At 34.4% G+C, this 14,080-nt stretch overlaps 2 protein-coding genes and 1 long non-coding RNA gene across 3 annotated transcripts; 2 read left to right on the top strand and 1 right to left on the bottom strand.

The window, feature by feature from the left end:
• Window positions 1–2,441: 2,441 nt before the first annotated feature.
• Window positions 2,442–7,784, top strand: LOC146873022 (uncharacterized). The gene is made up of 2 exons (XM_035881693.2): window positions 2,442–3,248; window positions 5,613–7,784. The coding sequence occupies exons 1-2, from the start codon at window positions 2,972–2,974 to the stop codon at window positions 6,728–6,730; spliced, it is 1,395 nt and encodes a 464-aa protein (XP_035737586.1). The 5' UTR covers window positions 2,442–2,971; the 3' UTR covers window positions 6,731–7,784.
• LOC146873021 (uncharacterized) lies at window positions 4,955–8,797 on the bottom strand. The gene is made up of 3 exons (XR_014982200.1): window positions 8,594–8,797; window positions 5,898–6,311; window positions 4,955–5,743 (listed from the first exon to the last, which is right to left on the bottom strand). It is a non-coding gene; the product is annotated as an uncharacterized LOC146873021 (long non-coding RNA).
• Window positions 8,798–10,869: 2,072 nt separating this feature from the next.
• Window positions 10,870–13,994, top strand: CPR5 (cuticular protein 5). The gene is made up of 4 exons (XM_035881694.2): window positions 10,870–11,022; window positions 11,243–11,411; window positions 11,507–11,817; window positions 12,182–13,994. The coding sequence occupies exons 1-4, from the start codon at window positions 10,885–10,887 to the stop codon at window positions 12,359–12,361; spliced, it is 798 nt and encodes a 265-aa protein (XP_035737587.2). The 5' UTR covers window positions 10,870–10,884; the 3' UTR covers window positions 12,362–13,994.
• Window positions 13,995–14,080: the final 86 nt, after the last annotated feature.

Raw genomic sequence — 14,080 nt, 5'->3', positions numbered from 1 at the left:
CTTTATATACGTAATTATAATGACAGTACAAGTGTGAATCACATTGTAGATAATTGAGAAATTTATGCGATAGAGAACTTTCCTATTAAGATATAAATCAAATTAAAAAATCATTGAATCAATTAAACTTTATGTATTATTAATTCATCTATCGAAATTTATCGTACTATTTTATAATATCAAGATTCGTTAAATTTTTGAATGGAATATAACGGTAGACGAATCCATACGAGTCATAGAGAAATTATTGGAAATAAAAATCAATTGAATATACAATTAATTCAAATGTGTTTCACGGTTATGATATTAGAATAATTTACGTTTAGACAAAAATAAAACGCTATTATATATCTTAGAAAGTAAATTATTGAATTGAATAGATTTTATCGAACGGTACATGCCTTGATGAATGTCATCGAATACTTTGGAATGCAATACAAAATGCATTTTGACGATAACGAGTATTTACGACTCGGTGTTATCATCTTCCATTTCCGATTAATGTTTGGTGTCGCATTTTAACACATTGGCTTTCCCATAAGTTTGATTAGCGTCCGTTTATGTTACGTTTTACATCGTTGAGTTTAATTTTTGTTTATGGATGATTAAACATTAGTTACGAAGAAGTTTTGCGAACGAGTACCCTTATCGAAGGTACAAAGTTCAAGTATACATGCCTCTGTCTTTTTCTCTCGTTTCATCTTTTTCTTACTCTCGTCTCGTATAAACCGTGACAAAAGTTTTCTTTATTAAACAATTTACGATTCTTTTTGTCTCTCGTACATACATAAAATTATTCACGCATAATAGAAAAAGAAATATCGTTTATAATACAAAAGAAATCGGTCCTTGCAAATAAATTTCTTTCATAAATGTATTATCTTTAAAAATATATTGTTAACTTTACAAGAATTATATATAATTTTCAATTTCAATGAAAATCATCTTATAACATTTATCATTTAATCAAAGAATTGACAATCATAATTCTACTTTACTTTTATTTATTGAATTTTATTATTTATTTATTCAACTATTATAAATATTAGTTTTCATTTATTTAATATCGTCTTTTTTGTAAAAAAAAAAAAAGAGAAAAAAAAAACAAAAAATAGTTCGTTCTTCTATGATTAATAAACTCATTGAGGTTTGATCAAATTTAACAAGCACTGAATCTAAAAAGAGCTCAATCTAAACAGAACTTAGAAGAGAAATAAGAAGACATATCCTAAGTAGAAAGATCCAGAGATGAGACATATAAAAAGATATCGATTTATATTCTCTTTCTCTATCTTCTTTTTCCTTTCTAGTTTTCTGTAGACACTTTGAACCTTCCTAAACCGTTAAGACAGCCGGCAGGAAATGGTTTCCACCACTCAAGACTCCTCTAAAGCCGCCACATACGAAACAAACATTTTTCATCTACTCGAACGGTCGGTAAATCCTGAAAATTGTCTCCTTCTCTCCCACCTATAATCCTGTTTGGTAGAAGAAGCAGAAGAAGAAGAAGCAGAAGAAGAAGAAGTAGAAGAAGCAAGAAGAAGAAGAAGAAGAAGAAGAAGAAGAAGAAGAGCAACAACAATAGAAAAGAAAAAAAGAAAAGAAAAGAATAAAAAGTCCGCTAGGAATCGAAGGATAGGAAAGGAAGAGCAATGGCTAACTGTAAATGTATCCAGCTTGAGAAGAATTCTCGATGAAGGTAAAACGGGGAGATGAAGAAAATAATAAAAAAGAAAAATGGCGACGGCCAAAGACGGACGAAGTAACTAATAATGAGGTCGACGTAAAATTAAAAAAAAAGAAAATAAAAAAAAAACAAACGAACGACAAAAAAAAACTAAAAAGAAAAGCATTTACAAAATAAAAAAAAAAAAAAAAAAAAAAAGAAGAAGAAAAAGAAGCAAGATAAGAGTCCGAGGAAACAGTGATACCCAAGTAGCTCGTAACTCAACAAAATATTTCTCATTCCTTGTGGAAGTTTCTTGTGGTATGTATATACATTGGCTTGGTATGAAGCAAGAGCGCGGGAAATATTCTGATGTCACCAAGGAAGGATAATTATTCCGTCTCACGTCCTGTCTTTCTCCCTCCTCTCTCTCTCTCTCTCTCTCTCTTATACACTCCCTCTCTCTTTCTGTTTGCCCCTCCTTCCGAGCGATAGGATAGTAACGAGTGTATGAGATAGAGAGAGAGAGAGAGAGAGAGAGAAAGAGCAGAAAGAAATAGAGGAAGAAGCAGCACGCGACATGGTCTCGAAGGTGGAACAACTGTGTTGGAGGACGCGAGAAGAGATATGGCCACGCACACACACACACACACATATACACACGTATACATAGTCACATATGTACACATTCGAGTATGCTACAAACGATTGAAGGAGGGGAGAAGCTATAGAGAGTGTGTGCAACTTTGAAATATCTTTACTCGTGCTTCGAAAGACCTACCGTCCTGATACTCTGTGTCAAGTATCATCGCATACGTGCGTGTATGCGTGTATTCACTAACACACACTAATAATAGGAACGAACGTAACGTCGAATAGAGATACACGAGCAGTAACGCGTGCGGTCACGAGTGCATTTCTTCCTTCTTTCCCTTCCCCTCCCCCATCCCCTCCCCCCCTCTCTCTCTCCCTCTCATTCTTTTTATTTCGCTCGTTTACTGAAATTCGCATCTTCCTTCCTTTCCTTCCATCCTTTCTTCTTCCGATGTCGTCGTCGTCGTCGTCGTCGTCGTCGTCGTCGTCATAGTAGTTGTCGTCGTCATCATCGTTGTAGTTGTCGTCGGATGACTCGCTGAACGAACAACTTGCTTCTCGGTGAACTCGAAGAATCTTTGATGAGGAGAAAGGATTTATGGAGACGTTTGACGGATTCGTTTATCGCCTTACGAAGATCGTTCTCTTGTTTTCGATTTTAAACTGAACTGAGAAGATAAGATAAAAGATGGAGAAAAAAGGAATGGAGGTATGATGATGATGATGATGATGATGATGATGATGATGATGATGATGATGATGATGGCCGAATTAGATTCGTTTCTCTTTACGTCCATCTTTTACGTATTCGTCTTCGCAAACTCTTTGAGTTTCACGATTCTTGAAAGCGAGGCTACGAACGAAGTAACTCGGGGAAGATGCTGTGTCCTAGAATCGTGGAAAAAGGAAGAAAGGGAATGGAGGGAAACGAGGTGTGCCAATTTAATCGACGACGATGCAAATCGCACCCTTCTTACGTTTATCGAAGGTATGTAAGTTAGCCAAGTTCTATTCCTTTCATCTAATCACTCTTCCTTCTCTTAATTCTCTTTAACCATCGAATCTTCTCCCCCCTTCTCCTCACCTTCTTCTCGACTTTAGTTTTACTTCTTTCTTTTTTTTTTTTTATTTGTTTATGCTTTTTTTTCCTTTTTTTTTTTTTTATTATCTTTCCACGATAATAGACCCCTCTCTTCCTGTTTTCTTTTTTCTTTTTCTCCCCCTTCAAGATTTGTATTTCCTTTCGGGAAAGTTTTCCCTTCTTCTTGTTTTTTTTCTTTTTTTTTTTTTCCTTTTTTTCTTTTTCTTTTTCATTTCTATCTTCGAACCGCAACGAGAACGACAACGACGTTTATTCTCGGCCATCGTACGGTTATCGACACCCTTACAGATCTCTCTGATTTGGTTAATTCGCATCGTCTTTTCCCTTTTATTTCTTCTTTTTTCTTTTTTTTCTTTTTTCTTTTTTTTTTTTTTTTACATTCCTTTACTAGCTGTTATCGTATTTCCATTCGATCTTTTCTCGTTTTCTTATTGACATGTTCCGAACTATAAATTGGTAGACACTTGATTCGTAACCTGATAAAATTGTTACTTAATAAGAAAGAATTTTAATGAAACCTTTTAAAATTAACCGGTCTTTATACTCGTGACATTGATTATAATTATAGATTCTGTCAAGTGGTGATAAATGATCGTTTGATTCTATTAAAAGAAAATAAGAGGTTCAAATGAGATATATATATATATATATTACATATAATTATCAATCGTTAGTTTTCTATTAATGAATATGCGAAATATCATTTGTTTTCTCTACTTACAATTTATTTTGAAAATCTTAACATCGAATAAAATTATCATTAATTATAAACTTAAATGAAATTAATTATGTAAAAGATAAAAGAAAATTAATATTATTTTATTGTATATATATATATATATATATACATATATACATGCATGTATGTATATATATCCATATGTAGTTATATATCCATATTATTCGATCTTATAAAAAGAATAATAACTCTGTTAAAAATGAATTAATTAATGCGTACCATCAAATATAATGACGTCGCGAACGATATCTTTTCTGACAGAAATTGTTCGGCACATATTGAACGACTAATTAAATTTTTACGAGCCCATAAACGGCATTGTGATAGGCCAGACATATTCCATGATAATTCTTGCGTAGACGGTTATTTTAGTGGTCGATAAATGTTTTCGAGGAAAAACCGGCAATGGTACAGTCGAGACTCATGTCTCTCCTTCGGTTTATACAAATATGCACAAGCCGTAGTTTTTCTTTTCTTCTGAAACATGAACGTATAAATATATATATATACATGTATATATATATATATATATTTTTTTTTTAATTAACTCTTTTAACAAAGTACTCTCCTAAATGTAATAAACCTTAGAAGACGTTTTTATTCGTCTAGAAAAAATTTAACCTATTATTAGTTGTTCTATTGAATCCATCTCAGGAGATATAATAAAACTCATAAAATAATTAGAAATGGCAAGTGAACCAGTCTGAAAATAAATTAAAAGCAATATTCTCCTGATCCTTTGACATTGAATATTAAATGACATTACACTTTCGTTGATCTTATAAAAAAATATCATTGGATTCATATTAGAAATTAAATGAAATCAAAAGTACAATCGCATAGATTATTATTATTTAGTTAATGAAAATCTCTTTCAATAATGAATCAATAAAAACAGTAATATAATTCTTATAAAATAGTTAGATTAGATCTTTCATTTTCTTCTCTCTGGTCATGCTATAACGTCCGTCTCACGTTTGATTTCAACGCCGGAATAGAATCTCAATCGATCGTTAAGTTTACATCTCGAACGGTTGATTTTCTCGCTTTGGAATTTTTCTAACGAGCTCGTAGCACGAACAGCGGTAAACTGGTATACACCATGAAGCATCGTCGTTGCGTTCCATGGCGGTTGGGAAGTTGGGAAAACGGCAGTTTCGATCGAGCGAAATCACGACCAACCGACCAACCGAACGAACGAACGAACGAACGAACGAACGATTAAACGTTCCCATATGGAATTTCAATCGGGTGGAACACGAGGATCGGACAAAACAATCGTTGCTTGTTCCTAGGTATACGTGTATTAGCTATATGTATATGTGAGTGTACGAGAAAGAGGAACGCAGAAGTCCCGGCCAAATTATCCAAACAGAGAGCGCGCGGCTCACCCTTCGGGATCGATACCATGCGCGCGCGTTCTCCTATAACGCACCGACACACTGCTATATATATATATATATGTAGCCATCGACTTACTCTCTACCACCAGCATGTATTTATGTTTTCAGATAATTCCGAAATGACGAGTACCATGGTGGACTCATGGGTATGCTTCGATGCTTGTTTCAAGTATCGATCTAACAACAGTTACATCATTCTTCAAAGGTTTCTCAATCGTAATGAATCCTTTAACATTAATCTAGAGGAACAACGAGAAATTAATGACAATAACAGTCTATGCGAGATAAAAAAAGAATTAAAAGAAGAGACACATTATTGTCAAAGTATTTTGACGCCATTGAGTTTTTGGGGTGCCAACATAGTTGTATTCGCTAATGTTATCTATATCTTACCATATCTTATCGTTGTACTGATTTATTCGACGGTCTCCGGGCTACGTAAACGCGCTTACGATGGCGCGGTCCTTTGTTACAATGTTTCGCAGGTCATCTTAAACTCTATCCTCATCGCCATCGGATGGTCCTTACTCTGTCGTGTCACTCTCTACTTCTCGGTGTACACTATCTCCTGTTTGGCCCTGATGTTTCTATCGATATCTTCCACCTTCTGGCTCTTCGTCATTTGCATCGACATGACCCTGGTCATCACCAGACTCCATTGGACGCCACCAACCGATCCCAAACAGCAACGAGCTCAAGAAAGACGAAAGTTTCTGATATACTCTGTTTGGGTTTGGGGTATATCCTTCGTGCCGACGGCTATTGCTTGTATCGTCGAATTATCGCCTTTAGTACCAAAGAACTCACCTATCAAACCAAATTTTGATAATTTTTCCAACGGTCCCAATATAGCTGTCATCGTCTACGTCACAACTATACCTATACTTATTTGCCTGATGAACAGTATATTATTCATTTATACAACTTATAAGATAATCGTCATTAAAAAGTCCATTACAATCGCGAGCAAGACAAAAATTAAAACCAACGAATCCTATTTTATGTTTCTCAAGCTTTACTTTTTAATGGATTCACCATGGATTACCAGTGCTCTTGGTGCCATCTATACCGAACTTTGGATGTTTAAATTTCTTAGAATGATCCAACCGATTTTAATGCTGATCGTTATATTGCCAAAAAATTCACTTGGGAATATTTTTCATAGGTGTATTTTCTTTAAATATAAATCTGTTAATCATAACAAAGAAAATGTGGAAATAAAGTAGTACCGTTTCTCTTTCAACTGTGACAGATAATCTTGAACGTGTCTGACGTTTTTTTAATTCATTAAAACAATTAACAAGACTTTAATGACTTGTGATAAATAATTCTGATAAAATTATAGTTAAAAATCACTTTTTGCATGATCCATCCCTTCAGTGATTCGGTAACAATGTTCTCTACATTATCGATCATTCTTAAATAATGTTCAATGACTTTTTAAATTAGACAATAATTATCTCAATAACACGCAACAACAAATTTTACTTCGATCGTTTGGTAAAACGATTAACACGCACGAACGATGATTCATTTTGTTACGAATCCGCTGTTTACTAAAGATAACCAAACGCAATTAAATTGATTGCACGAACGAATAATATCAGTATAATTATTACTCGGACAATATGTTACGTTAATTACATAAAGACGAATTATAAGTTATTAATTAAACGATCCATTAAATATTTCTCATAAAAGATTGACGTTTATTAATCCATCGTATAATGTCCAAGTCTGATATCTGTCTATGAAGAAAAATACAAATAAATATTTATTACGATTCGTAAAAGAAAAATATATGATTGTGACTTACGATTAGAATTTTTCTTTTCAAATTTTAACTAGAACGAATAAATCCATCGAAGGAATATACATTATTAATTCTTAATAGGTTTTAGGTCATTTGTCATGTCCTTTACTAAAGCAAAAGGATCGTCGAATTGGAACGAGCATCGTACAATGATGAATGATCGTTTAATGCGATAAATAATATACGATGATTAGGATAAGAGTCGGCAATTATAAAGAATCGTTCCTGAGAATGATGGAACGCGTTCCGCAGCGCGTTAACACGGGCGAGTGCATCGAGACATGAGGGACAGACTACTAAACGTTCGCGGTCAGTGCGGTCATTGCAGTTACCGTAAAAGAGAAGCTCAAGCGACTTACTATTTCAACAACGTCTTAACTTCGAGTCTCACTATAGTTTCTAGAAGCATATTAAACCTCAGGAAAAAAACGACGAAAAAAAAAACAAAAAAAAAAAAAAAGAGAAAAAGAAAAGCTTATACGCCAGGTCTTTTTATCTTTTCTTTTTTGTATTTTTCTTTTTCTCAATGAAGATCATTTTCTTTCGCTAAAAATTATTTTCTTTTCATATGAAATAATATATATATATACATATTATATACATATATTCCTCTCATATTTACTGTATTACTTTTTATATGTAATTACATCGTTAATATTATTTCATCGAGAAAATATATATTCTCTCTCTTTCTCTTCTCTCTTTATTTCTCTACCCCTATTTCTATCTCTATCTCTCTTTCTCTCTTTCCGGTCGAATAAAGTAAAAAGAAAAGAAAAAAATTCTATTCTCCGTAAAGTAATTGTCTTTTCTTTTTTCCTTTTGTTCCTATATATATATATATATATATATATATATATATATATATATATATATATAAAAGAAAAAAAGAAAGAAAGGAAAAAAAAGAACGAAGGAAAAAGAAAATCCTTTTTCGCACTTTCGAGAGACAAGTAAGCTTTGCCCTTTGTGTTCTTTGAGACAACCATCCAGGTCTCTCGCCTTGAAATCATTGCATATACAAACAAACGGTTAACGTGAAAAAGCATAAGAAGATTACAATTTTATAAGAACTAAAAAGAGAAGGAGAGAGAGAGAGAGAGAGAGAGAAAGACAGATAGATAGATAGATAAATAGATAGAGAGAGAGAGAGAGAGTGTGTGTGTTTGTGTGTGCATATGTATGTATGTACGTGGGTGTGTATGTGCGTGCATGTAAAAAGAGAGATAAAGATAGAATCCTCCGGAGTCGAGTCTAGAAGAAGAACAAAGGTTACTCTATCCGTCCCGTCGGTCGTCTAGCACGCGCGTTGAATCCTCGAAGAAATAGAGAAGTCGAGAAATCTTCTCGGTGCAAGGTGTCTCGCCCCCGTTTGCGTTCTCAATCGCTTCCTTGCTTCGGAAATGGACGTACGGTGCCAAGCGACGTGGCTTTTATCGGAGGAATCGGTCTCCACCTCTTTCTTTCTCTCCCTCCATCACTTTCGTATCGTTCTTCACGAATACCCTGTACAATGGTCATATATATATATATACATATATATATATACACACAAGTACGTACCAATGACTATATACATATATATATATATATACATGTATATATATATTTGTGTATATGCATGTGTGTATCTATATATGTATACATACATATATATATATATACATACTCATATGTGACCACCCTTGGTCTACAGTGCTTTTACCTGAGAGACTAGGCCGAGTGTTTGTGAAACCAGCCGAGCTAAAGTTACGAAGAGCGTTCTTAGCAACTCCGTTGCTGCTCCTTAAATTACCACTCGAATTACTTGACCTACATGTATCGACCGTGCGAGCTGCTAACCACCCTTCTCTCTCTCTCTCTCTCGCTCTCTCTCTCTCTCTCTTTTCATCTTGATCTCGATCCTGATCTCTAGGTATAATACTATGCCGAACGTCCTCGCAAACCGACGAAAGATTTTATTACCAAATGTTGCAATGATATCGATTATTACCTTACACATCGTCATTACTTGATCCCTAATCATCATCCTCTTACGATGAACGGCTCACCATATCTCTTGTCCTTTCTGTACTCCATCGTTAATTGGGTTACCGAGTTGCTGTAACCTTCGCTTACAATTTAATCATACACGAATTTTCACTCTGATACCTTTCCTTTATTTCATTCGACAATTTTCAGTATAATCAATCATATTTTACGTCACGTTAATTAATAAATTCGTTTGTGAATTTGGCCATTTTCTTTTTTATTTACTTTATGTCAGAATATTAAAAAAAAATAAATAAATAAATAAAATAAGACAAATGAATGAGGAGGAATGATAAAGGAATTATTTTTTTTCATTTTGTATCTTTTGAGAATTTTCGCAAGATTCATAATATTTTCCATGATTATTAATACAAAATTTTAATGAAATTTAATGAATCATTCAAACGTTTAAAGAAAGATAAATATTAAAATAGAAAAAGAAGACAATGGAAATTGTACAGAAAAAAATTATTCATATCCTTCAGCCTATTAAGTATGATATTTTTACATTTTTCATTTTACGATATCATTCTATTTACGACATGTATGTACACCTGTTACATCTGAGATCCAGGTCGTGAATTCGAATCGGATTGAAAAGGTAATACGTGAAAAGCTTCCACTCGACATTTCTACCGGGAACAAGTGTACTTTTCCAAATTAATGCGATATTATCAAGATCTTGTAAATAAAAAGAAATTCTAGTGTATCAATCACATAAAGTAAAATGAATAAGTAGAAAATTTATAATCACGCATCGTTTCATACGAAAGGATCTTTGATAATTGATTTCAATTGTTTAACAATGAACAAATGGACTTGCCCTTTTTACATATTCTTTACCTGGCAACCTAGTTCTCTTTTGAATTTAATTTTCATCAAATCCATCTAAGTACAAAGTAGGTCGTTTCCAACAAATTTGAAACATTCTTTAGAAGATAATGTTTTTCAAACTTTATAAGACCGACCCAGATCAAAAATAAGATTTCAATGATTATTATGATCCAATATGCACATGAATCATATCTTATACATATTTATCTATTCATAAAATATTACCTTTATAAATGTCTAGATTTTTCATTCATATGAATCTATTACGACACCTTTCTAAAAACTTAAAGTAAAATTAATATCGTTAAAATGATCTATCTAGAAATTAACAAGAATAGTGAAAAGGAAATATAAAACTTTTTATATTTTATCGTATTATATTCCTAAACGAACTCGTTTGTACTTCAAATATTCTTGATCTCAAAGAATAATGTTATAAAATGTAACGAGAAAAAAGCTAAGAAAAAAAAAAAAAAAAAAAAAAAAAGAAAGAAAGAAGAAGAGAATCAATCTACCAGAGAATCTTCGTACTTTGTTGAAATTCTTTGTCAAGATCAAATCACGGGACCTTCCGAACGAGTCACAACGAGCACGGAATACGTAGGACGGATGTCCACGCACGATCGCGCACAGTCCTACGAAATCACCCAAGTACGAATGCAGTCACGCGTGTGCGTCTATGCGAACACAAAGAAAATACGTATGACGAAGAGAATATTGAGAGCGGGGACAACCGATGCCGATTGGTATAAAGTCTGCTCGCTCGGTCCTTCTTACCACGCAGTCTTCGGGGCAGCAACCAGCACAAACGTCCAGACTCCAATTACCATGGATTTCAAAGTAATCCAGCGTTACTAATTAATCCATTTCTTTCATTCCATATCTTAAGGGCGATCCTGCGTGAATTTTTGCCTAGTTAAAAAAAAAAAAAAAAAAAAAAAGGAAAGAAAAAGAGGAAGAAAAAGAAATAATAAGATTAAAAATCAGATAGAAAGATGATGTAATCTTTCAAGATATCAACCATATTTTTAACCCGTATCTGTTTCCTTTTTATTCGCAGACTCTTGGGTTTTTTATGACTCTTCTGGCAGCCTGTCACGGAGGCATTCTGCCTGCAGCAACTACAGCAGTGGGACTTGCTGCTGCACCAGCCGCGGTTCTTCGAACAGAAAATTACGATCCCAATCCTCAATATAGTTTCAGCTATAGCGTCGCCGATGGGCTTACCGGTAACTTTTTCTAAAATTTATATTATTATTTACGATTAGCATGATATATTTATTCAAATTTTAATTTATTCCTATCATAATTTATATCACTTAAGGTGATAACAAGGCTCAAGAAGAAACACGGAGTGGCGACGTCGTCCAGGGTAGTTACAGTCTGATCGAACCAGATGGTTCTCGACGAATTGTTTCATATGCCGCTGATCCAATCAATGGATTCAATGCTGTCGTACAGAAGGACCCTAGCGTAACTGTAACGAAAACCGCCGTAGCTGCACCAGTTGCACCGGTCGCTGCTGTAGCCGCTGCTCGACCTGCCGTGGCAGTCGCAGCACCCCAACTTCTTGCTCGTCCTGGACCAGTCCTTGCAGCTGCAGCAGCACCAACCGCGGTAGCCCTTCGTCCTCAGGTAAACTTAACTTGATCATATACTTTCAAAATTAGTCCATTGTTTATCTACTTTTTTACTCGAATACACCTGACGATATTTCTTAGATATTTTTAAGAAAATCCGTGTACTCTGATGCCTGATTATTTAAACATAAATTACATTAGATTCTTAATTAAATAGAGAGTAATCAAAGATTACATCGAGCATCCATATATCTGGATATTCAATTATCTCTATCTAGAATTTGTTAAAAATAATATCTGATATTATTTTAAATCATAATCTATAATTAAATCTTCTTAAAATATAAAATCAACATAACACAATCCTCTCCCTATTAAAGTGATTATCTACAATAACGATAATGACGATTGATCTTTAGATTGCTCTTGGTGCACCGTTACTTCGATCATCTCTGGTTGCTAGCTCTGGCCTGGCAGCGCCTAATTTACTGACCACGAATCTTGGACTTGGACTTGGACTCAGGGCAGGATCGCTCTACGGTACGCAAGCTCTTCTAGCGGGTACTTACGGAGCCGGTGGCATCGTGAAGGTTCATTAAACCAGATAGCTCCTCGTTCGGCTCGGCTTAGCTCGATGACACGACCATGTCTCACTCTCATTCGCACTTTGTTGTTGTTATTATATCGTTCGCTCTTTGTGTCTTTATTCGCGACGCGATCCCATAACAATTTCACTCTTTTCCTTCTTTCTCTCCGACAAAGACTCAAAAACTTCTATACCAATTGTATTTTACATATTTACATATTACGATCATCGATTACTCGTAAGACAACTAGCCACCACAGAGCACAGTTGTTTTCGCGTCTCGTTAACCATTCATTATCATCAACCGTACAACTTTTCTATCGATCATGAGATTTCTCGATTCACGCAAAACCCATTGGAATCACATCGAGTCTTTACTTCGACCTAATCTCTCAGCCTATCGTCCATCGTAATAATCTTGATGAATCCTCGAAGGATTAAATTCCGACGATCTATTTAAGATCTGCTCTTATCATCGAAAAAAGGATTCTCAATGGAATTGTGTATCATTGTTTGCTTTTTTTTTTTTCTTTTTCTTTGTGTTTCGTTCGTTTCTTATTTCTTTTAAACGTAAGTGCTTGAAGGAAGTAAACGGTGAAAGTGATCATGGCCGAAGGATCGAGAGATGAAAAGATTTTGATGTTCGGTAATAGCATTCGATCGATGGATCCTTAAAATTTATAAAATCGAGCGTCGTACCGAAGGAGGAGAAGGAAAAGGATCTATTGGATTTGTCGCACGTATTTACTATAAATACACGAGCATTAAATATATACATATATATATACACGTACGTACATATTATACGTAACATATATATATATATATGTATATTACATGTATATATATTACATATATATATCATGTATATGTATACATATATATATATATATATATAAACGTATCAGGCGATATGAATCTTTGGATATCCGACATTCTGTGACACGTAACGTTTGCGCCTCGACGAGTAGCTTTCTTTTTGCGTTTATCGGCTCTTCGAAAGTTTACCAGGGAGATCGAAAGAGTTCCATGTCGAATCAGCCGAATTTAATATCTATCTTTTTTGCATTATTCCGTCATCGGTCGTCCAAACACCAACCACTACTATTACTACTACTACCACCATCACCACCACCACCACCACCACCACCACCACTATTACCACCCCATTTATCGTTTTGCACATGTCCTTTCTATATTTTTTGTTTTAATCAATTTTTGTTTGTTCGTTTGTTTATGTTCATTCTTGCATTATTTACTTCCTGTGTGTGTCTTATTTTTTTCTCTCTTTTCGTTCGTCGTTCCTTGCTTCTCTCGATACACGATTTATCTCGTGAAACATTGAAAGCCGTGATAATAAATATGTGTTCCTAACTCCGATCTTGATTGTCTAAGTTAAAATCGTATTAAATTTTTCTAATTATTATTCAATTGACCTATGGTCCTCACACCGCCCTCACCCAACCCACCCCCCCCCCTCGGCCTTTTCAAACACCACTATCAATACGACTTAACATATACTTGTAATAATCCTCATTCTTTTAAGCATAAGTAAGCCGTTTAATGTACCACGGCACATACCGCGGCACGGATTATATATACCAGTTGTGTGAACCTTGAAATAAAAAGATAAGTTTTCACGCTAACTATAATTTTAAATGATTCTACGATCCTATCTCCTCTTTATCTGACAACTTTACGACGAAACAAACTCGAATTCGAAATTCGTATG

The sequence above is a fragment of the Vespa mandarinia genome, chromosome 5 (assembly GCF_050613455.1).
Source record: "Vespa mandarinia isolate Hongniang chromosome 5, ASM5061345v1, whole genome shotgun sequence".
Classification (NCBI taxonomy): Eukaryota; Metazoa; Arthropoda; class Insecta; order Hymenoptera; family Vespidae; genus Vespa; species Vespa mandarinia.
Note: the sequence above shows the minus strand (reverse complement) of the source record. Positions and strands in the feature narration are given on the sequence as shown.

Coding starts and splice junctions, on each gene's coding strand:
- CPR5 (XM_035881694.2), top strand. CDS start 10,885: ATGACGAAGAGAATATTGAGAGCGGGGACAACCGATGCCGATTGGTAT. Junction 11,412..11,506: donor CGTCGCCGATGGGCTTACCG/GTAACTTTTTCT, acceptor ATATCACTTAAG/GTGATAACAAGGCTCAAGAA. Junction 11,818..12,181: donor CGGTAGCCCTTCGTCCTCAG/GTAAACTTAACT, acceptor ATTGATCTTTAG/ATTGCTCTTGGTGCACCGTT.
- LOC146873022 (XM_035881693.2), top strand. CDS start 2,972: ATGATGATGATGATGATGATGATGATGATGATGATGATGATGATGATG. Junction 3,249..5,612: donor CCTTCTTACGTTTATCGAAG/GTATGTAAGTTA, acceptor TTATGTTTTCAG/ATAATTCCGAAATGACGAGT.